The 25,384-nt window shown below is 43.1% G+C and overlaps 2 protein-coding genes across 2 annotated transcripts; one reads left to right on the top strand and one right to left on the bottom strand.

The window, feature by feature from the left end:
* Positions 1 to 233: 233 nt before the first annotated feature.
* LOC137789508 (homeobox protein Dlx4b-like) lies at positions 234 to 3,378 on the top strand. The gene is made up of 3 exons (XM_068583173.1): positions 234 to 555; positions 1,151 to 1,344; positions 2,807 to 3,378. Exons 1-3 carry the CDS (start codon positions 234 to 236, stop codon positions 3,053 to 3,055), a joined length of 765 nt encoding a protein of 254 aa, XP_068439274.1. The 3' UTR covers positions 3,056 to 3,378.
* Positions 3,379 to 8,495: 5,117 nt separating this feature from the next.
* On the bottom strand, positions 8,496 to 10,880 carry dlx3b (distal-less homeobox 3b). The gene is made up of 3 exons (XM_068583172.1): positions 10,538 to 10,880; positions 9,661 to 9,845; positions 8,496 to 9,334 (listed from the first exon to the last, which is right to left on the bottom strand). Exons 1-3 carry the CDS (start codon positions 10,878 to 10,880, stop codon positions 9,020 to 9,022), a joined length of 843 nt encoding a protein of 280 aa, XP_068439273.1. The 3' UTR covers positions 8,496 to 9,019.
* Between the last annotated feature and the right edge of the window lie 14,504 nt (positions 10,881 to 25,384).

Raw genomic sequence — 25,384 nt, 5'->3', positions numbered from 1 at the left:
TTTCTGAAGAACCTCCAAAGATGTAAAGACGGGATCCCTCTCGCTTTTGTTTGATGGTGTCGTTCTCCTAAAACAGTGAACATGCGGGTTGTAACTCATTGCAGCGGGACGTTTTTTTTCACGAGCAAAGCGTCGGACTCAAGTGCGGATTTGTTCCAAGTCTTCCTCGCAGCCCGACAGAGCTCATGAAAGCCTCTCCAGAGCGACGGGTTTATGGACTCGCGTATTAGCTAATGATGTCTGTGGGGTTCACGCATGACAGCCTGAACGCCTCCGATCCCTCCAAATCGGCCTTTCTAGAATTTGGCCACGGACACCCGGCGCACCAGCAGCTCTCCCCCGGACTCTCTCACATGTACCCCGTCCATGGCTTGCACGCTGCCGGGCATTCACAGCACGAAAGTCCTTTTCCAGGCAGCGCGTCCTATGGCCGCTCTCTGGGCTACGCCTACCCCAACGCGGTGAACACTCATCCCCAGTCCGCGTACATGTCCTACCAGCACAGCAATCACAGCAACAGCAGCAGTCTGGCCCACAGCAGGTTAGAGCACACAGGTATGTGGCGAGGTCGAAGAGAGCCGGGCTAGACTGGTGTGGCTATACAATTCTGATTTGGCACAAACATGTTTTTACGCACAGCGCGCCAACTGACAATGTGTCATTTTAATAATGAGAAAAACAGTGAACTTTAAGGTTATGTAAACAAATAATATTTTTTTTCTCTCTCGTCATGTATAATGTGATACATGTGAAGTTTAAGTAATGGACGTCAGCAGGTCAGTCATGTCCAAACAAGGCCTAGCATTCAAAACACCGCCTGCAGGGATGCTCCCTCTTTACCACTCATGTTATTCAATAAAGGCAGATGGTGCCATTTATTTTATTGACCATAATTTTTAATTGGTGAATCCACTTACGGCCCGTGCAGCAGTCATGGGCCTACCTCTGGAACTCGTTTTTACCCTCATTATAGCGCAAAGCAGCAGGGATTATGTGCCATTTAATATAATATAATCCGTCCATGTACAGCCATGTGATATGAGAGCCAGATAAAAACCAACATGTTTTGGCTGCAGACACTATATGTACTGTGTGTGCTGAATCTGTGTCAAAACAAAATCCTCACGATATTCTTTCTTCAATCCACAAGATCGCGAGAAGTCCACGGCCATTGAGAGCAGGGACATTCGTCTAAATGGAAAGGGGAAAAAAATCCGCAAGCCTCGGACCATCTACTCCAGTCTGCAGCTGCAGGCTCTGCACCAGCGCTTCCAGCAGACCCAGTACCTGGCCCTACCGGAGCGCGCGGACCTGGCGGCCAAACTGGGACTCACCCAGACTCAGGTGGGCCTTCAACTCAGCAGCTGCGAAGGGAGCCGGAAAGTGTCGAGGATTTACTGTGTTGTATTATTATTATTATTATTATTATTATTATTATTATTATTATTATTATTATTATTATTATTATTATTATTATTATTATTATTATTATTATTATCAGTAAGGGTAGTAGCAGTATATTTGTAGCATTATTATTTTTACGGTTATTATTAATACATGATAATGGTCAAATATTAAGGGAATTAACAAAGTGGTGCTTATATATTATAATAATTTCATTGTTTTCAGTCTAAAACAGCAGAACTGCAATTTGTATTGGCTAATTCAATACAACCACAGTAGAGATACCAAACGTGTTGAATTAATCTACCTTGAAGAAATGTGCTGCTGAGGGAAAGTGCATGTTGAAACTCTTGAAAGGAAACCTCTTAATGGTTGAATTATGAGGGATCACGGCCTTCAGGAGATCAAATGAGAGAGCAACCTGTTGTGATTTGTAACTCGATCCTTTAATTAATGTCTTATTTACTCGACTTATTTTCATGGCTGCATTTCCGTTGTCAAGCCATCAGGTCCTCGAGGTCTGTGAAAGCAGGACTGCAGCTCCAACAATAGCTAAATTAAAAAAATGTAGATACAATTTTAGAATTAGGGACATTTTCGATGTTTTACTGTAGAAAACAATATATAATTTGACCAGTTATACGCATTATTGTAATGCATGTACTTGTGTTTAACTGTAATTGCATTCATAATGAGATTTCACGAGCAATTATGAATGTTTGAGAATGCAGAGATGTTGAAGCGTGGGAATTATTCTACGTGCTGGGAACATATTTTGCAGCCAAACAGGTGCACGTGTGGCTGTCAAAGTATCATTCTCCACTGGAACAAAGAAGTCGTCAGATGTTGCCTCGCCTGTATTTTGAATTTTCAGATACAGCAACAAATCGACGTCACCTGAGCTGCTTCCTCAATGCAACTGTCTCACAGTTGTGTTCTGCCGTTCGTGCCATGGTTGCTTAGGAGTTTAAAGAGTTTACTTGAGCTTTTTGATGCAATTTTTTGAATATTTTACACTATCGCCTTCGTACAAAAATAGCCATTTTATTTTAGAATCATCAGAAATGACCAGAAATCAATCACAACGCCCTTTGGGACTGTGATTTTAATGTAACAACACGTTCAGTCTCGGCTGGTTGCTGTCACTCTCATGCACCGCTGGACTCATAAAGCAGCGAACAATGGGAGAGCTCAGCTGTAATGCCACTCATCGAGTGGCATGACCTCGGGATTTGCAGAAGCAACACAAAGAACATGAGAGTTATGAAGGTTTGATAGGTCGCAATATTACAATTATGGAAAGTGTATAATTAGGGGAAAAAAGGATGATGTGCTGCCGAAAAAAAGCTATTTGCGGTGTAATTTGCCTTTTAAACTGATGTGCATTTTCTCTTTTTTTTAGGTGAAAATATGGTTTCAGAATAAGCGATCAAAGTACAAAAAGATCATAAAGCGAGGCAGCGGATCAGAGGGCGAACATCTCCACAGCACGAGCTCCATCTCCCCCTGCTCACCCGCGATGCCCCAGCGCTGGGAGGTCTCCAAAGGAGCCCAAATGCACCCAAACAATTACATGAACAGTTTTGGCCACTGGTACCCAAACCACCACCATCCCCATCAGGACGCGGCGCCCAGGCCTCACATGATGTGAGCGGGCCGTCATGGGGTGACTCACCAGGGGCTCGGCTCAAATGGACCTGCTGGCTGCTCTCGAGGCCTCCGCTCGTGCTGAATTGTGTTTAAATGTGTGTTTTAAGAGCTCGTGTTCATATTCTTTGTATTCTGCGTGCGTTTTGAATTCAATTTTCACAGCAAAATTCGACAAGGCATCAAATATATTTTTCACGTCACTGCAACGTCTGCTGCACGGCCTCAACTCTTTGCAACGTGTGTGCAGTTTACCAAGAGACTCTGGATTCAAGGCGTTTTAAAGAATGTAGATTATGTGCATCCACAAGTCTTTATGAAATGAGTTCCAGCTGCGTGTCCAACACGTGCTGTGAGCATTATGCTAATAAATAGCTGTTGGATTGATATTATTTCGATGAAGCTCGTGTGTGATATGTTGTTGTTGTTTTTGTTGCTGCTTTATTAGTTGTTTGATGATTTTAATCATCAAAACGTAAGACACTGTTTACAGGAGTCAGATCGCGAACAAAAGCATCCTGAGTGGATGAAATACTGTCTTACTAATTACAGAGTTAACCACTTACAGACCAGCGCGTGGGATAATTTATAACCGGGACGTCAGCTGCAGTTTGTCAATACACCTGCAGATCTGCGGGTTTAATCGTATTCCTCATGTTTTCTGATAACCGGGATACTTTATTTATAAAGCCAACGCAACACATATCCAAAAGAAAATAGTTCCCCTCATGGTGAACCAAAGAGGATGTGGAGTGCCACCTTTACGCACAGTGGTTGCGGTGTAACTTTTACGCACGGAGAAATAGGCCACGACACGTGCCTTTCTAATTGTTCATTTGAATGTGAAAGTCCGCATTGCACCAACAAGACAGTTTGATATTTTAACACATTTAATGTATCTAGGATACATTTTTCCGCAATGTCTCACATTCTTTTTACACCGAAAGGAGGACTGGGGCAACTTTATTCACCAGAGAGGGAACCATTCCGCGAGGAGGAGATAAAGCACGCGCGCAGCGCGGGAACAAGCGGCTCGTTCTTCCTCTTCTCGATGAGCTCAAACCGAAAACTTGCCGTTGACATAATAGGATAACAAGCAGTTCCTCCAATAAACGTGCACCTGATTTACGGTCGTTTGCACGGATTTTCACAATTTGGCGGTTACACTGTTTAAATTAACTTGTTCTATCTTTACACTCAATTAAATCGGGGGTGAACTAATGAAACCGAAGGGTTCGTTAAAGAAACAACCTCTTGCTTTCTTCCGTTCATCACTCTGCTCTCTCAGCTGTCTGGCAAACATTAGATACAATCTGTCTGATGTCACTCTACAAAGAGATTAGGTCAACAACTAATCATACAAGTTGTTATAGGGAGACACTGTCTTCTAATATTTCTAAAAAGACTGTGAATTTACAGTATGCAGTCATTTGTATTAGAGGTGTAGCTCTTTGTGTATGGTTGCAATAAAATAGTTGAACCACATCAACTATAATTAAATACATTAATACATTTAATTCTTCACGTTTCTCCCTGAAATTTTGCACAACTGTTATTTTTAGAATAAAAGATTGTTCTTCAACAGCAAAGCCAGAGGACACTTTCACATCTTGTGGCATTTAAAACACACATAACCTCCATAAGCAAGCTGCTATGGGCACCACCACCACGCGGGCTACTGTCTTACCTTAGTCAAAGAAGTGCAGCCTTGCTCGGTACCCAAAGCCTTCGCTGGTGTTTCTCTGAAGAACAAAAGCCACATCAGAGCTCTGTGTTTTCTCTCCTTTTTCTCACACTCCTCCAAGCATTGTGTTACACTAACATCTCCTTTATATACACACATACACACCCTCGCACCATTTTCCTTGATCATTATGTGCCTTGTTAAACATGCAGGCTTGGGGAAGAAGAGGCAAGTGATGGGGGCATCAGGGAAAATTATAGGCAATTTCACATCTCCAGATTAGAATAATGGCTCGTGGAGTTGGACAGACAGAGTAGGACCTTTCAAACAGGGCCAATTATCATGCAGGCAGATTGGAGGGAAAGTGAAAAGGCTGCTGGTGTAATAGACGAGCTACGACGAGGGGACGGGAGGCTGTGCGATGGGCTGAAGGGTAATGATGAAGGAAAGTGTGACTGTATCAATGCTGCAGACGGTCAGAGTTATCAGATAGGATGTGTCTGATGGGCTTTAATTCCAGGATAGCAATAAGAGGGAAAATAGCTGGTAATTAAATCCCAGTTGCAGTGAATGGGCGAATGGCAAAGCAGGTCCCAGGGGTGATTATTGTTATTAACTTGAGTGATCTGACATCTCGGGTAATTGTGAGCAGCTTCCCTTGTTAGAGAGAGTGAATGCATGATTTGGTTTCATCTGAGGGGAAGGCTTGACTTAATTTGGCACATGATGCACACACACACACACACACACACACACACACACACACACAGAAACTCTGGCGGGATTTGAAGACAGAATACAGTTTGGCAGGCAGAAAGACACACACACGCACAGTGAGAATGGACCAAAACTGGGTTTAAGAAGGCCAGGCCCTCATAAAACGTGGGGAGAAACACATTTATTTACTTATTTTTTCAGTTCTGTTTTCTTGGTGAAACTCATGTCTGGAGGACACATTTTTTTAACGTTGTAGGTCAAGGTGAGCTTACGCCTGAGCAGCAGTGAAACCTCCCCGTGTGGGTGGTGTTATCAGGCCGTGATAACTGGCTGCGGAGCATCAGCTCACTGTCCAGTCCGGCCCTGGCCTGAGGTCAGCCAGGGTTCACCAGTACAGCTGTCAAGGATGCCTTTCTGCCTTCATTTCATCCCCGTTTACAGCAAGATGGAGAGAGTGAGTGATCCTAATGCAGCCGAGGGCCCGGACTGAGTGTTGGACAGCTGCAAGTCTTTCCATGCATTTCAGTTCACGACCTCCATCTCAACCCATATCGCTGCACCCCTGAGACAAGTGCCGACACCACTCCGTTTACTGTTGCAGGAGGAGGGCTCTCAGGGGCCCGGGCACCGGCTCTATTTAGGGTGCTGTGATGTTGTGCCATGCCGGATCACATTCAAGTTCAACAGTTCACCACCACCTCGGTGGCTACTTACACTTGTTAATGTTTAGAGATGACATACGTCTCACAGCCCACACACACAAGCGCGGCCTGTAGTGAGCACACGTTTGTCTTCGGCACAAATGTTTCCCCTGACAACCGCGGCCGAGGGCCACACACGCTGAGGGAGCCACCGAGGGGAGGTCATGTGTTCGCTTGATGAGATTTCATTGATATCAAAAGGCAATAGTACTCACGCTGCAGTTGTCAAATCAGCACAGCACCCCGAGATGATGAGTGATGCTGTAGACAACTGGTGTTGAGTTTAGGGAAATGGGATTATTCTGGTCAATGGTGAAAGAATGTATGAGGAGTTTGGTGGAATTATATGCAGTGCTTCTTCTTTTTAAAATACATTCGGCGTTAAAAATACCAAGAAGTGCACAAAATATGTAAATGTGACAAGAAAGAATAAATTGTGTTTTGGTCTGAATGTCCTTTCAAAATAAATGTACATGTATAAAATACATTTTAGTTCTGAAACACTTTCAAATGATCGATGACTGAATTCCTCTTAAATTATATTAAATAAATTGAAGGAATATTAATTAATATATTTAAATAGATCGTTTTAATTCCCGTCACACATGCATTTAATTGTAATGAACCAACATCACTGGTGTATTTGTCAGACAGTGCTCATATAGAAACAATAATAACTGAGGGCAAACTGCAGTCATTGTGAACAATTTTGCCAAAAAATGTGTTTTAACCATATAAATGCATGTTTATATTATGTAAACTCTTTTTTCAAGTCTATCAAAAGGTTGTAAAAATCATACTGTCAAGGAATCTATATCCAGAACTGAACTGAATAAAGTAATATCATTGTAGCCTTGAATATGTCGTTTTCCAACAGGTTTTTAGTGACGCAAGTAAATCCAAGAAAATACAATTTGAGAAAAATCAAACGTAAGCCACACAGTGTGACTTCATAGTTTAAAATGAACAATTCTAAATTCACATTTAAAGCTATAATGCTCTTATTGCAATGGCGCAATGATGCAATGTTGCCTTCACAGAGTGGCACCCCCACTCCAGAGCGCATAACATTAATAAAAGCGGTAGGAAAGGTTAGCCCATAAAGCACCGTGGGTACATTTTCTCTCCGTGCGTAATGGCGCCTTGGTGGTCCATGTGTATTATATCGCCATCAGCGGTTACCCCATCGTGTAATGGTTTGTGCAGCATATTTAATAACGCATGCCTTTGTGGCCAAACTGAGGTCAATGCCCTCTGTCATTATTATTAGACGAGAAGACGCTGAAAGGGAAGTCGTGATTTGCGTATCATAACGTCATTAATAGCGCTGCCTTGTTTCGAGTACATCTTTCAGCTATTAATATCACTGTATTTCAGGTTTATTGCGTGCCACAGTCGCTCCCATGTCTATTTTATGTCCGTGAAAGACCTGTTTTCTATGAAAATGAATCACAAAGTGTGTACCTTATGTTGTAAAACATGTTCTTTTGTTGGAGGTAAAAGGTGAGTCTCATGATGATTCAACCCGGAACTCAAGTTAAAAAAAACCACATCAGCAGATCCTTTTTCACAAGAACTGCTTTGCGAGATGAAAAAGGATGAAACCCAGAGTCAAAAGTGAGACACACCAAAACTAAAAAGGGGCTGTGTTTCCTTATGGCGTCAATATTTGGCAGCGTTTCTATCCATCATGCTGCGCGCGCCGCCTGCGGCAGCAGAGTTGGTTCGCCCCCGCACACCAATGCGTGTGTGCGTGTGTGTGTGTGAGTGTGTGTGTGTGTGTGTGTGTGTGTGTGTGTGTGTGTGTGTGTGTGTGTTTGTGTGCGTGTGTGTGTGCAACGAGCTGACTTCTCTCTTGTTATCTGGCAGCAGAATAGTAATAAAACCGACTGACTCCAACATGTCTGCTTGTATGTCGCCTCCTACTGCAACGCTTTGCACGCAGCTCACAGTCAGCTCACTGTGCTGTGATCATTAGACCCAATGGACTATTCAGACCTCTATGTGGAGGAAAATGCAATATTTTTGCAAACGTTTGTGACGTCTGTGTGTTTGTGAATGTACAGTTGCAAACTTGTTCGCATCAGTTTTACCTAAAGTTATTGAGTTAAAAAAAAATAAGTGATCTAATTATATATCATTGATTTAATTATTATAAATTGTTCAAACTCAACTAATTCCTACATTGTCTCTTCCTACATTGTCTCTTTCTTACGTGTTCTTGTTCCCGCTGAGTAACCAGTCATGCGTAACTGCGTCTTGACAACAGCGTGTTTATAAAAGGGCTTGACACACAACATGCAATTAACAACTTTATTCAATTGACAAGAAGGCAACAACTAATTACATGAATGTGATAATGGTTTTGGAAGCACCACAGTGCTGTCATCCCATTTCAAACAAATATTGTCATAGTGGTTCTGAATATAAACACGTATTTACAGCCTTCGACGTTTTTGTACAAATCCTTATAAATATGACCTGAGCTCTTTTTTGGTGACGCGCTACAAAACCCGCATGCTTGAATTGATTGCAGCTTGGAATAACTGCGCAGTTGACAATATTCGGCTTGTGGTTATAGCTATACTTTTTTTTTAAAAAAACTTTGCATATTCGTTTACAAAAGGAGTGAAGGAAAGACAACAGAAGCGATAAATAATTTAAAAAAAACACGCCGGACGTCCGTTAAATACGCTGCCACATGTGATCAGAAATCCTTTGAGAAAGGAAACCCCAGTTCAGAATGAGTTTTTATCATCCAGAAAACCAAAAGCGACGTTTCCTGCTCCCGGTCCACCTTCGCTCTTCAGAGTCTTTGTGGGGAGACTTAGTTTGAGAAGAAAAATCTGCTGAGTCTTAGTTATTATTAATAAACAGCTCCCACACTCTGCTGTGGGACTGGGTGGTGCACGGTGCCCGGGTGCTGTAGGTGCGATCCCTGCTGGTACCAGTGGTTGTTATAATCCTCCAGGTATGGCGGCGACGAGCTGTGCGTCGGCTGCGGGACCTGCGGTCTGCTGATGGGGGTGTTCTGCGGGGTGCTGTTGTCCCAGACTGCGGGGGAGGCCGGGGAGTTGCAGGCCATGGAGTCGCTGGCGTTGGGACTGTGCTCCAGGGGAACCTCGCCGTTCTTGTACAGCTTCTTGAACTTAGATCTCCGGTTCTGGAACCAGATCTTGACCTGAGAGAATATACGAGTGTGAACATTAATTGAAATGTAAAATAAATAAAACATTTAGAATTTTACATTTTAAAAAGAAGAGACGTACGCACATTTTTGCCATATTTTACGTCGTTAAATATACATAATTTAATAGTTCAACTTTCATCTTCATGAAGTGGAAGACGTTGAAAGACCGCGGTGCGTAATTGGATGATTACGCGTCGTTGCGTAATTACAGAACAAATTGTTTGCAGTATTTCGGACGCTGTGACTCACATGACTCTACACGTATTGATGAATAATAAACCAATACAATAGATGTTCCACCAGGTCGGGCTGCTTACCTGTGTCTGGGTGAGGCCGAGCTGGGCCGCCAGCTCCGCTCTCTCGGGGAGAGCGAGGTACTGAGCCTTCTGGAAGCGCCTCTGGAGAGCGGCGAGCTGGTAGCTGGAGTAGATTGTCCTCGGCTTGCGGATCTTTTTCGGTTTTCCATTCACCATGCGGACCTCGGGTTCTGGCTCTTCTTTCACTAAAATGCGCAACAAAATGTTTCGATTAAATAGACCATCGAGAATATCTCAGAACATCCACTGCGTGTAAAACATTGAGCATTAAGGACGTAAAACATTCATTTAAAAAAAAAAAATGTGTTTAAAATGTGCTTCTTCACATGATTCTGATACAATTGCTCCAAAGTAAAAAAAAAAAAACAAGAAGGTTTTTGACAACTCCAAAAGCAAGTACCACAAACTTAAACCAGCAAAACGGGAAGATGAAAGTTGTCAAATTTACATTCCGGCTAGCAGTGTTGACATAAAATCGACGGAGTGAGTTTTACAAGCTCTAATCACACCATAATTATTTGTTTTATATAGGCATGCTGTTAAAACATCAACGCATGAACAAATAGTATATTTAAATCAAATATGCATATAAATTGAAAGGTAAAATGTCTGAGTATACAAAACTAACAAATAATTAGATTTGACTTGAATCTGAACATCATATTTAACCAAAAACTATACAAAAAATATTGGGCAATTTATAAGAACACAACAGACAATCCACAAGCAAACACTGCTGGTATCACAGTATGATTGCATATTCAACCACTGCTCTTTTCCGAGTCTTATCTCGTCCCAAACAAGTGACGTCACTCGCACATTGGAGCTAAACACGACGGCACACAAACACACGCTGATCAACCGAGTCAACATTTACCTGAGCACGGAGGGGAGGCCTGCAGGTGATCTCTGTTGTAATGTCCGAACTGTCTGTAGCTATTTGTGTAGGGGTATTCGGATTTGGTCGCGTACGCTCCAGCAGCTCCCATTCCGTTCAGATTAAACTGATGGTGATACGAGTTCATGGGCTGTCCGTACGCCTGACTCTGGTAGTATTCGTGATGGCTCGGGCCCGTCTGCCCGCTGTAGTAGCCCATGTCCGTCACCGAGGACTCCGGGAGGGTCGGAGAGTCCTTGGAGTTCGGGTGGCAACTCATAGATCCTGGTAGATCGGTCAAAATACTCGCTATCTTCTTGTCATACGTCTGTCCGGCGCTCATGTTAAAGCAGCCCTCCAGAGTAAAGAAAGCCCACTGCTGGATCCTCTTCTTGCTGTCGTTGTGGAGTGCGTAAAGCAAACGCGCAATACAGAATTGTTGTGGGCGCGCGCTCTTTGAAAGGGGTTTGGAGATCTTTATAGTCCACCGAAAGTGTCCCGGCTGCAGTAACTTGGTTGTGGCATCGCTCGGCTTCTGTGTCACAGAGTTATAGAGAGCTGGACTCGAAGCTGCCTTCCTATTGGCTCTGCCCCCCCCCTCTCTCCCTCCCCCTCCTCCTCTTACGCTCAAGGCGAAGTCGCGGTGAGAGCCGGCCTTCAGCGAGGAGCGTATGGCACGCAAACCTCAGCGTCTTGACTTTTTTCTTTTCCTCTCAAATTTGCATTTACCTGTTCGCTGTGAACATGCAGCTCTGTGGGCCTCCAAGAAGCACCGGTGAAACTAAAAAAAACACGCACACAACTACTACTCGCTACAGTTTTTTTTTCTCAACATCCGTATCATCTTCAGGCTGGCTCCAAGACAACTCAACACAATAGCTGCTCATAGTCTTTTTCTAAAGCTTAATCCCGCAGCCAGACCGTCTCCTTAATGTTTTATGCAATGTTTTCTTAACAGTAGTGCCTCGAGATCACACTTGATTCAGCCCACTGAAAGGCTTCCAGCCAGCCTCTCGCAGAATCCTATTGTCATTCAAAGGAGTTGTCGCAGAGTGAACTTTACGTGAAAGAGATGGAAGGAGATAGGTGAAAGACTCGTCCAACTGATATCGCCTGCGGGTAAATTCCTCTGCACTGTCCGCGGTGTGTGCGTGAGTGAAAATGCAAATTCGTAACAAAGCAGTTAGAAAAGGACTGTATGAATGAACGGCCCTCAGTCACAGCACACACTATCGAAGGTAAACTAGTTCGCATTCAATTGTTTCATTTTGATTTATTTCATGGAATATTTAGCAGGAAATGAAATCTAAAGAATAAATATATTACCTCGATCGTAATTGAGACAATGACAATTTTCACTCTGCCTACTTTTCAGCGGCTCGTGTCTCGAGAGATCAACGCGCGGTGCGCAGCGCCCCCTGGTGTTCACTCAGAAACAGCACTTTTGTTACCTGCTAAATGTAAAAAAGCAGCTTCAAGGTGAAATATACGCTGTGTTTCACCGGCTGACAATATTCACACATTGTTGAATAAACATTTTTTACCAAACCACAATGTCAAGTTTTAAATAAAAGCTGTAATATAACACGCGTTTCCTTTTTCGCCCTCAATGTCTGATGAACTGCCGCCCTCTTTTGGCAGGTTTCTGTAGCGCATGCGTGAACTTTAAAAGGGTCAGTTCACCCAAATAACCCACATTTTAATAAGACCTGAATAAAAATCAGAAACTATAACCACCCAGTGCTTATTATGCCAAGAATCTCAACCATTATATGAAACCATAAAGTATAAACATGTTCATACATTTTCAATTGTTATCTAAAGATTAATTGACAATGGAAAAAAATAAAACCGGATTACATAATTGTTATCTTTTCTGTGGCAAGCATGCCATGTCATGAGATGTTAAAGTAAGTTGGAACATCTTGATTCATAAAAGTGTTATTATTTTTTTCCTATTTTGCCAAATTCCACTGGACTTTGCAGCATATCTGAGAGAGACAGCGTGCGTCTTAAGTTGTTCCTCACACTTTAAACTTCTACGAAACAGGAAGATTATAGTGTAGATTTCAGGACACTAGATACATTAGAAAATGGAGGATGTTTCACACACACAAGTATTCAAAATGTAAACGTATTAGAACACAGAGTTTGTAGTATAATCACGTAAATCAACAAATATGTCACAAAGTAACAATCTACCAAAGTATATTCAGACCTGTCAGTCTATCAGGGAATGGTCACGATAGTGTAGTACCACTACACATCCAGTAGGTGGTGCAAACGCCTTAGACTTCAATGTGGAGGTATCGATTTGAAAAGACTGTCCTGGTAAACACACACACACACACACACACACACACACACACACACACACACACACACACACACACACACACACACACACACACACACACACACACAGACTCAGGCTCCTGCACACACACATTATAAACATGTGGGGGATAATGTAGGAAAGATATAGCTTACTGTAGAGGCCTTGTGTGTGTTATTATCGTTAGGCGTTATCTCTGTGAATCTCTTTAAGCAAAAAAACGAACATGCTGTCACCTCTTATGGAGTGAATGGTGTGGAGATCAATATTAGATAATATTTATATTACAGTTGTATTACATTTTTTCATCATGTGTTAGGTTTTTTTCTTGGAGAAGCTTCAGGCTGGCTTCAGGATGTAAGATCTTAGAGGCTCTGTATATAATATTGACTTGCTAGAGTGTGTCTATTATGAGATTTCATAGTCTGCCTATGAATAAAAGAAGGACTCCATTGTCTACAGATAAACTGTCAGTAGCTAAGTTCAGGAAATAACTATGAATTACAGTTGTGTGCTTTCCGGTTACACCTGCAAAAAGCACGAAATTGCAGAGACCAGACCTCTTATCTGCAAACTTGTTATTTGTCTTTGATCCACAAATGTCATCCCAGACACCAGACAGAGCAGAGACTCTCCACCTGTATGCATAAACTCATCGTGGTGTATAGTCTGATGCAGGTTATTATCCGTATGGTATAAATGTGTGTATAAATCAGTCTGAAGTCCTTGGCTCAAATCTTCTCTTTTTTTCTGTCAGAGACAAATGTAATTCATCTTTGGGTGAAAATCTACCCTGCACACGGTCAACTGAACTCTCTAAACTTCTCTGTGAGTCAACCAATCAAACCCTCACAACACAGTAACACGAGACAGCTTTCAGGGACATGTTTTGTACCTTTCTAATGCAGTGCGCAAAAGTGGAACAGCTGGCTTGGTTCCAGCGCAGGACAAAAGCCCGGACCTTTCCCAGAGAAACCACGGAAATTACTGGCTGACTATAGTGTTTGGTCTGATTGCCGTGGAGGGAAAAAAACTAAAATGTACCTTTCATACTGTATGTTACAAATGAAGCTATTTTCCCCTCACATAAAGTAAATGTCTTCTCATTTTAAACTTCTCAAATCTTGCTGCGAGCCATCAGTGTGATTAACGGAAGCACCTGTCGGCCAAAAAGAGCACCAGCGATGGTAATGACGCTCAGACATGACGTAAGACACATACCAGTCTGGCACTTTTCTCAGGACCTTCACAGGATGGCTGTAGTTATCAAAACGCTTCACCCCAAGTACAAGATGTACCTCTCTGTATCTCTCTTTTACCAGCTCTCTTGTTTTTAAAGCCAGCTTCAGCGTTCCAGATTGAATTGATTCTCCCTCGGACTGGACACCGCTTTATGACGGCCTCGAGCCAAATATTGTATACTCTCTGAAAGCAGGAAATCTATGCAAGTTGTATTGTTATTCTGGGTTTAAACACACAAGCATAAACGCCATGCCCTTACAAGACTAACAAAGAGACAAACGTATTTATGTATACATCTACTACCCACTTGCACTATGAGGGACTTCTATAGCAACACTGAGGGCTATATTTAACCCCCTACACGCACCAACTCAAAGGGATCCCCATCAGTGCAGTAATGTGCACATAATCCCACAATCATACACCTACGCTGCAGAGGATGTTTAGACTTTACTTCTGAGCGGGACGGTGGAGCCACAAAAACAAACTCTGCTCATTGCTTCTCTCTTACGCCCCTGCAACCATCAACTCAATCTCATCTCCCTTTGAAAACTTCAAGGCAGCAGCGTGGAGCTCCTCGAGATAATGAAGCGCCACCGGCTAGTTTGTGCTGATCTGATTGAACGGGAGGGAGTCAGGGCTCTCTCATGAGTGGGAGAACTGTACGTCTATTAGCCGCTAACTCTCTCTTTTGCTCCCCATCTCTCGCTCTCTCTCCCTCCATCCCTCCCTCCACCGTCCTGATTAGAGATTTAAAAAAAAAGAAAATGGCAATGAGTCAAGGACTTTTAGCCATCTGCGTAAAGTAGAACTGTATGTACAGACTGGGAAATCACCTGACGCTCTTTACTTCTGTCATGAGTGAACTCTTGTGAGCCTTTCCTCCAAATGTGTCCAATTATCTAAACACTGACTTAAAATGTACAATAAAATAGCGCAGAGTGAAACCCATCAGAAAACTACAGTCATAGATTTCCACCGGCCAACGGCTCAGCGCTCCCATCCCTCCTAATTATAGATACTCAACTCGATCGGGGATTTCTCTGGAACAACTGATCGTTCCAGCCTCCCAGTGGTGTTGTAAGTTGGCTCAGCTACATGGAATTGAGGCCAGGCTGTTCTCAGTCCGCTTCCCACCAGGAAAATGCATTGTGCATATGTGCGGTGTGTGTTGTTCACTGAAGGAGCCCAGGTAAGGCCCGGGTAATGTGCTCTCAGGGGTCCACAGCTGCCGAAGGAATCAAAAAGTTAATCGACGACACATGTGACCAGACGTTAAAGGGCATGCCCTTTGTCCCAAACACACACACACACACATGCACATGCACATAAAACGTTTCCAAAACACCTTCCAAAGCTAAATGCGCCCCTGCAGGGCTGCATCCGCCCACACCGGCTCTCCTGTGAGTTGAACATAGACGGACCACTGCTATTGGCTCTCTGCTGCTTTTAATGAGCACTAATGTCACTTGTCTCTCTGCAGTCACGTTCAGCCGGTAACACACTTGCTTCCCTCCTTCTCTTACATGCACAGATTAAGACCTCTTTCATTTGCATCTCACACTTCAATACATTTCCGAAAAAATGATGTAAGCAATTCAAAACATTTAGCCAAAATGAATGGGTACATGGTGAGGAAGCTCAACGTAATGAATAAACAGTTGAAATAGGTATAGCTTGAATCAGTTGTTCTCATTTCAAGGATCCCTAAACCAATGCAAACGAGGTCACCAACCCCAATATGATTATTTGCTTCTATTTAGTCTGCAGTGTATCTAAATGCTGAGATGTAAACAAATAGCCTCCTGGACGCAGACAGCAGGGCTGTGACCCGGACAGCATTCCATGTCAATCAGCCTTTGCAACAGTGCACTGTGCTAATTGAGCGGTCCGGTCCAACTCAGCTGTTAGCAGAGCCACACACAGTTAGCTGCACAATGGCAACCTAACAACCCGTTAATGGGTGTGTCTGTTCTTGAATGCACATGAAATTACAAGATGACCTCATCAAAGAATGGACTTCCTGAATCTTTCCTATCTTTTATTCATTGTGGTTTAGTTGTTTTATTACATATTTTCTTGTCTTCTTCCATTCTAGGCTCCTCACTGCCTCCGTCACCTCCTACTAGTCCTCTCTATCTTTTCCGCTGAGCTGGTACAAACACCAGACGCTGCACAGAAGCATCCGTACGAGGGTCTCCGTCCTGGCAACCCCAGCCCCATTGACAAGAATGCATCTATTCTCTGGCTCCACTTTTCCAAGAGTGGATGAGTGAGAGCGGCCTGTAGAAACAGCTGTTCAGTGAGCGATCAAAAGAAAGAAGGGGACTTCTTTGATTACTACCTCTTTGTTTGCCCTCCACTCCAGCTTATGTGTTCACTAAGGCCACTCTCTGAGTGGGCAACAAGCCAGGGAACTGCTCAAGGCAAAAATAATGCTTGTATTAATAACTTTTAACATTTTTAAGCCAACTACTACAGAACAAATTCCAAACCTCATTTCCCAATAGTACGTAATCAAACTATATTATTTGCAAATGTTATCTCCCATGACTTCAAGTCCCCACTGACCCAGTTCATCTTGACCCTTCAACCCTGGGTTACGATCTTTTTTGGTGCTTATCAGTGAAAAGGGAATATGTAGCCTTGGTTACAGCTCCTCCTTCCTTGAGTCTGCTGGGTTTAGTTGCCCTCTCCCAGGATTTTCACAGGAAGCTCCACCCTGATCCAAGCATGTTTGTTTTGGCTCTGGCTGAAACGCATAAAGGACTAGTTGAAACTGCTCCCGTCTATCTGTTGATTGTCTCCTGTCGACAGGATGACACCAGTTTTCATCTCAACGATCAGTTTCTATGGGCACTTTTCTATGAAGACAATTTAGGTGTTTAGAAAATTGGCATTAAGGTATGAAAACGTCTGAAAGCATCGAAATCCACATGTAAAAAGAACTTCAAGGTTGAGTTTCCTGGCTGAAGAAGGTTAGTTTGATCTTCATTGTGTGCATCTTAAATGCATGAACGCAATCTTAAAATTAAATTATGAGCAATAAAATATAAAATTCAAACAGTTTTAACTACTACAATATCCAGAGGCATATGGTCCACCATCCAGCTCGTTTGCGTGAATGTTTTCTCGTAAACTAAATTCAAATGTCCAGAACAAATGTAGTCTGGAAATCTTTAAAGCAGGAAAATCACAGAAAAGTCTTGTGTGAGACATGCACCTATTATTTGGTGGGCTTGTTCACACAGAGTAGAAAGCTGTCATTTCTCGAGGCATGCCTGAGCACGGCATGTTGGGAGTTCCCGTTCTGACCCCTTTTCCTCCTCAGCTTACACAAAAACTCCACCATGGTTTCTCAACCAATAACCTTGGAGTCAAAGTGAGTCAAGCAGGTTATTAAGTCAGGTTGAAACAAAGTGCGTCAATCTACAGCCACTCTAATCCATCTGACCACGAGGAAGTTTCTCCATGAATATTTGACCCTCCTTCCTCCCTCCTCTCCTGTACAGGTTTTGGTGGGTCTGGTGTCCTCAGGGGGGTTATGATGACATGAAGTCTCGTCCAGGAAACAGAGGAATACACCAGCGACTGCTCAACAGTGATTCACAGTCAGGAGAGCTGGTACCTCAAGGCGTAGCCAACATCTGCACTTCCTTCAGGCTGCATGAGCAGATTGTAAAGTAGCTTGACTTTTAATAAAAACGACATATCCACATATTGAGTCAGACGTAACAACAGTTCACCAGGTGTTGAGGGTGCAACAGTTAAACCATGAGGTTAAATTGATACACGGTAGTATTAGTTATAGATAAAGAGTTTAAAGAGTTAGCTGAAAATAATGTATATAGTTGAACTCATTCGTTAAAATCAATGGATAAATGGTGGAAAGGCTATAAGTAATAAATTAACAGTTGAAATCGAAAATAGTACAAAATAATCATAAATGGTTGAAGTAGCTAAATGATTGGTAAAATAGTTACTTGCAGGGTTGATGAAGGGTCACTGATCATCGGACAGGGCTGTTAAGGTTTTAAACATCTGGTAATATAAGTCTGTGAACTGACGGCATGGTGCATCTTTCAAATCGTTATTGATTTACAAGAAAATGTAAATGAAACAGAAGCTTGGATTGTTCAAGCTAATATGAATATAACAGCTACTGTTGAGCGCTGTTTCGTCATGACAATAGTCATCTCAGGTGCCATACTCGAAGGCCACCACCCACAGTGTCACAGGTCACAGTGTGAGAGACAGCGCCCCCAGACAGGCCTCTCTGTGTTTGCCTTACGCCGAGTCCCTGCCAGTGTCCTTTGCTAATGAAAGGATATTTAATGATCTGAGAGAGCCATTCAATTGAGTGGAAAATGTGCAGGTCTGTAGAGTACAGCTGCACTTGTTGTAGGAGACAAAGGGCTTGGCTTTGTATTCACACACACAGTAGAGAGGGACAGAGCGGATTCACACACTGGCTTGACAGGAGGCTGAACACACACACACATACGCACACACACACACACACACACACACGTCATGCATGCTAGCTTTTTACACACTTTAGCACAAATCCCATGTGTTGCTTTTCACATGATATGCACTACTTTTCAAAGACATTTCAACAAAAGCCTGGCTAATTATTGTACAACAAGCAGTATCCACAATTTCCTACTTCTCCATCAGAAAACTCACCTGAACACACACACTTTTAATTATGATCTCGAGAGTTTATTAACATTAGAGCAGTTTCAGCAACCAATCAAATTTGAACCATGAGCCAACTTCCACACACTCACAATAAACAAAAGACGCTGACCACAGGTTTGGCTGTTGAAAACCAACACACATGTGTTCAATAAAACCCATCCTTTTATGTTCAAACATTCATTTACAGGTCAAACAAGCCCAGGCATAAACAAAAATAGCACCATGTGGTTACGGAGGATCCACTGCAAACAGCCGATCAAAAGAGGACAGGAAAATAAATCCTCAGAATCTTTATAGGAGGTCTCAGGGATGACCGGTGAAGTTTGCATGGGGTCGGGCAACCAGGCCGTCTATACGCTGTGCAGACAGGAAGGAGGCTTTATAAGGAGCATTGTAAATCATAGCAACTCACTTTACCGCGCGAGAGAGGACGAGCGATGTGGGAGCAAGCTCTATGCGTTTGCTGTTCAGATTTAGTGCAGTTACCTTCCATATTGTGTCATTATTCAATGGGCTGTCCACCAGATTACATTAGGCCTGGTCACAGCACCATGCCTCAGATTTACTGCCCCATATATTCACCTATTATTCAGGGTGACGAATAGCGGGCCTGTTAATAATTGGATTAAGTGAATGTAAATGGGAATATAATTATCCAATTTGTCAAAGTGACAATGTGACTTTCAGGGACAATTGTAAGCCCATATTCCCCATTCATTCATGTTATTTCATCTCCAGAGAAAAGACTGTTGCATTAACTAGAATAAAGAGTGGCCACATGTTGTGTTTTCTTCTCTGTGCCCATAAAGATCATGCAGCACTTTCTGAAAGAAGGGACTGTTTAGATCCCAGAGAGAGAGATAACTGCTCCCTTGGTAAACATTGCAGACAAGTGATGGTGTGGGCTCCACAAGCTTGTTAAGGATCAAGTTCTCAGTTAATGTGTCCCGGAGAGGGAGGAGGGGAAAATCTGAACGAAGGTGAAATGCTCTCCTGACCTTTTTGAGCACATGCACCAACCAATAACTAGAGTGATCTGAGGTAAAAACACAGTCCTGTTGTGACTGAGCTCTGGCAAAAGGTCAGCGTAATGCCCGAGAGAGGAATAGCTCTTTCCTCCACCCTCTCCCTTAAAGAGCTGTGTACAACCTCCACTGGTTGAATACTGAATGTATAGTTTTCTGCATTTTTGTGTTGCTTATTTTCTATCTTTCAGAATGAGAGCACATGCCCAAGGTTATCAGTCCTCTGGGCTCAAAGCCAGATCGAACCCGGCCTCCCCTTGAACATTTCTTTCTTTACCTATGACTCCTCTGCACAGAATTGTTCATTTTGAACAAAAGTGTCTGCGGGCCGAGAGAGGAATGCTGTGTGGAGTGACTCCCTTTTTAATGATTAAACATTACTGAAAGTGCACCATTGTACAGCAAGTGTTTTAATTTCAATTTCATCCGTAATAAATCATTAACTTTATCACACATTCCTATCGCTGTTAATGCAACGTTATCAAAGGGGACCTGAAAGGTTCCTTAGGATCTCTTCAGATCCAAGTGCATTTCAGCAAGTTGTGAATTCCTTTAGGAAGATTCACATCAGTCCCAATATTTTTCAAACTACAGATACTGTGAGTCATGTCAGTCTGATATTTAGTTATTTATTTTTTACTGAGTTACAAATAAGACGGAGGACTGGCTACTGTCTAGCACTTTACAGATATGAGAGTACACTCTCATATCTGTAAAGTGCTTGCCAGTAGCTAGTCAACCTAGCTTAGCATAAAGACTGGACACAAGGGGAACCCGCTAGCTTAGCTTGCTAATTCATGACCACGAAAGGTCATCTGAATCCAGAAAGACTCCTGGCTGGACTGTGTTATTTGATAAGCTTTAGAGGTGGGTCTTCTTCGCTCAGACAGAGGCCGGTTTACAGTCTTTATCCTCACGTAAGCTACTCGGCTGTAGCTTTAGCAGACAGCTATGAGAGTGGTATCAATCTTTACATCTAACTCAGCATATAAGCTTATTACCACAATGTCAGACTACTCCATAAAGAGAAAGAAAGACAAACTAGTGGGTTCATTGTTATGCCGGGAGTATTGTATTCATGACATGGTTTTGTGTAACAGCTGTTTTGTTTCCACAACACAGCGAATATGTCCCACTGTCTCCCAACGCTCTATCTGTCTGCCCAGAGCTAAGCTGCAAAACAGGTGCCACTGGACAGTGGGAGAGTGTTCAGCGCCACGCCTTCCTCCTCAGGGTATACATTCCTACACTTATCACGAACTGGAGACCTGAGGAACAGCCTCGTGTGTGTGTCCCAAACCCCTGCTGCATTTCCTTCCTGCCACACGTGCACCAAACAGTCAGAGAACACGCACATGTGGATGCTGACACACGGCCCCTGCACGCAGATGAACAAATGTGAACATATACTTACAGATAACTTACACACATGAATGGATGAAGATTAAACAGGGAAAAGAAATGTTCAGCAGCCTGGAGAAGTCATAAAACAGACGGTATAGAGCAGTATCGTATAACATCAAGCCAGTTGTCCCATATTAGACATATAGTATGAACATACAGTATAACACATGTGGTCCATGGGGGGCAGTGGTAATGGAAATTCCATCCTGTATCAGTTGAATCCCAAGATTTGTTTAAAATGAGTTTATGACTCATGAAATACAAGAACTTGACCAAATGTGCTGTTTTGGAGGATGAACCATTGTGTAGTGTATCGTTTCTCCCTTCAAAATGAAACCGATTGGCAGATAAGCCGGCGCCAATGGCTTCCCTGGTGTGGACATTTGTTTGGCGAGATGTGGCGAATACAAGCGCGAAGCGTCCCTTCTCTCAGGACCATTTGACGCTCGTCTCTTTCTGTGGAAACAGAGGCTGAGACAACTGGATTATTCAGGCAAAAGCTTGGCATATAAAACAAAAATGGCATATTATTAGATTCAGCTCATGTTTTATTTATATTCTGTTCTAAAATTTGATTTCATGCCAGCTTTAAAGCTACAGCAGGAAAATATGTTCTTTGTCTTTTGTCTACGAAAGTTCACTTGATATTCAGCAGTTTAGCCAAAATCCAAGAAACTAAAGTGTAAAAGTTAACCATTGAATTCACAGTGGCACAGAAATGAGGCATTGTCATAATGCTGCACATTATTGGTGTGAATGTTTGTTTGTTTCGGTTGTAAACTTCTGGTTTAGTGGACAGGGCCGAGTCGAGCATGTTTTATTCCCATGAAAGGTCATCTGAACCCGGCAGGACTCCTGGCTGGACTTTAAACAGAGCACGCTGTCTTCCTCCACGGACGCTACCGCCGCTCAGAAACCACTAGCTTCATAGCAACTCCCAGCTCCATGGCAACGACCGGCTCGGTCGTCGGCGTGCAGCGAGGACTCGGTGTGAGAGCGTGCTGTGTTTCATATTCAACCAATGTCCTGCTCTCTATGTTATGTTCGCCAGTCTCGAAAAACTGGATTAATATTCATGGAAACTCAACACAAGGTTGACATGTAGTTATTTTGAGGCCTCTGACGTTTTTATTCAATATCTTGTATATTTCCACGTTCACAAGGCTGTTTCTGTAGTTCTCACATTGGTTTCTTCAGTCTATTCCAACTATTGCAGACAGAAAGCCTGTTGATTACGTACAGTACTCAGAGATAAGTGTAATGGGACTATTATGGAGCGTACTGATGCACTCAGTCTGTACATTTGCTCTGCTGCAACAGCCAGTACATTTCTATTATCACACATTCACATCAGGAACTCCACATAGCAGCCCACTCGCCCACCCCGTCCCATCAGCCCTCAGCACCGTTTCAAAGGACGCCTTGAGGAGTCTGTGGAGCCATTCAGGACATACGTCATACAACAAACCACAAGACAGAAGAAAAGTGGAGCGGGGAGATGTTATAAGTGTGTAGGCTTAACCTCCTCAATAAAATGGATATTATGAGGCAGAAGGAACAACATAATGAAGGGGAATGAAGCGGGGGGAACCCAGTTTTTTGTTCTCGGAGGGTATGGGGAGGAAACAAACAGGAAACTGTGAGATAAATTTCAAATTACATTCCATGTGTGTTGTGTGGGTAAAGAATGGGGGTTGTGGAGCGGAGGACAGCAGCAGCGCCTGCATTCGGGTCTTTGTCCTCGTGGTTCACAGAGGCTGGTGTAGGCTTACAGTCGGGTCTGGGGAATACGCATTTAAAGGCCGGAACTTGTTTTTTTCTACTGTAGCGCTGAGGAGGGACAGAAAGCAAACTGCTCTGGTGGGAAAAAAAATACAGCTTTTTGGACAAATTCTAATTTTTATCATGAGGCAACTCTCGTATGAGTATAGTCAGCGTAACAGTTACCTGTGCAATAACACATAACACTCAGTATCAGCTGGCACTTTTCCAGTGATACTTTTAGATGTCAAACAGGGGGGGGCGAAGGAGGGGGGGGTCTGAGGCCTTGAGGGGTTAAGGATCAGGTGCTCTCCAGCCCTTTGGCTTGGGAATTGTTCCCATAGAGCACAAAAAGGGGTTCACGTTGCCATTTGGTTGCTTTGAATTCCTCTCTGCTAATACCTCTCTCAGGACGTTTGTCTTGCGTCGGGTCAGGGCAGTCAATCTGGTCTCTATTGCATGGACCTCCCCACGCCAGTGCTGTGCCAGATGCATTTCCTGATAAGGCAACAAGAGGATGTTGACACTGTATACACTGGCGCGTTGTGCGCTCACCTTTTTTGTTGGAAAGCCCTGATAGATAAAATGCATGAAAATGCAAACACAAAGTTCAAGCCTTGATTATCTGTAGGAACACATAGATTCAAAATGTCCAGGCCAGGCTTGTTACAGAAGGAGATGTGACCTTCAACTGGTGAGCCTGCACACCGGCTAGCTCCGACTCACCCAGTCATGCACCGGCTCACCGTCGGATGCGGGGAGGACCAGACAAAGGTGCGGGTGGTTTTAATGTTTTTGCCAGTTTGAATTAATCTATAAGCAAACTATCAATACGTGCACGGCACATTCAGCCACCCATTTGTATACACATAGATAGCTAATGTATTCTATAGACTGACACTAATTTTCAGCAGTTTGGTTGACGACATTGACTATATTTTTTGCTATTAGTTCGTTGTAAATGTACATGGTATGAACCAAGTAGCAGAGGTGAATTGCTGAACCTTTAAACTGTTGATTGTAAAGTGGTTTCTCTGTTTTGTGAGATACTTCTAGTTTCCTGGTATCAAAAGGGAAGTTATGTGTAGTGTATAAATGATATATGGTTTCACTATTTGACACAGAGCAGGCACACAAATACCTGTGAACACCTGACAGGAAAATACGCAAGAACATCAATACCTCTAAATACGTGTTTCTTAAGGCACACAGAAAGCTTTCACAGTTGGCTGCTGGAATGTGCACAGTGAACTCCGTTCCCCACAGTATTTCACTTGGGAATGGAGGAGAGATTACCTCTGGGTGAGAGAAACTCATGGAGCGTGAGGGGATGCAGAGTGGGAGCTCGACTCATCAATTAGAGGAGGTCAGCGATGCCAGATGTAAACCAGGAGTCAGCCAATAAAGCAGAGACGATGAAAGATCGCACATTGCTGTGAAGACACAAGCAAACGGAGAGGAGATGGAGCTGCAGCTGGTCTCTCGACACCAGGGGGTTCCTAGAGAAACAGACACAAAATAAGGGGGTAAACTCTGAACAGGAAGGGATGCTTTAAAAAAAACTCTGGCTTGTTAACTCTTTAAGGGGATTAAAGGTTTTATGAATTGCCTATTGGAAGCCACAAGTTTGAGCGATAGGCAGTGGAGCGAGGCAGGGGGTGTCAGTCACAAGGGTGCTCATGTGAGGGTCCGCCATGCGTCTATTAGTTGGGTTGGAGGAGTATTGACAGAAGGCCTGACTCATACTGTAGTCCCTCCTACACAAAATATCCTGTGGTGAGCTAATGCATTACATACATTTAATGTGTATACATAGTTAACCAACTTGAAAAAGCTGTTTGTATGCTCTTTCTTGCAGGTGATAAGTTCAAAAACTATTATCAACAGAATGTTATAAACATTAGGACCATCCTGAAGCCCTACCACTGACGTACATGTAACATCAAATGTCCATTAAGCTCTTAAAAGGGAAGTATAATACGGAAAGTAATTTATTAATACGATCATTTAATAGTTGATTATAATGTGATTCAAAACGTTCTAAACTGAGCTTTCATTAAGTTGAGTGTTGATGGAGGTATCGATCAAAATGCATCCTGTTATATTCTATTACACTTGTACACATCAATGCATGAATACAAACGGAAGTCAACTGTATATTACACAGAAACAAAGCTCTTTCCCTGTTAAACTTTGTTTCTGAACAGTGCAAATCGGAATTTCGAGATAGGTGGAAAGCAAAGTGTGCGCGCGCGCGCGCGCGAGAGAGAGGAACCAAGACAGGGAGAGGAACAATGGCGAAAAACTGACGTTTCACACAACTCACCACACTCCGCTGTGCGCGAATGCACCTAGTGCACTTGTTAAGTGTGTGTG

This window comes from Clinocottus analis, unplaced genomic scaffold, assembly GCF_023055335.1.
Source record: "Clinocottus analis isolate CAN_PGR_092001 unplaced genomic scaffold, fCliAna1.0.p SCAF_19, whole genome shotgun sequence".
Taxonomy (NCBI): Eukaryota; Metazoa; Chordata; class Actinopteri; order Perciformes; family Cottidae; genus Clinocottus; species Clinocottus analis.
This window is presented reverse-complemented; position numbering and strand designations above follow the sequence as displayed.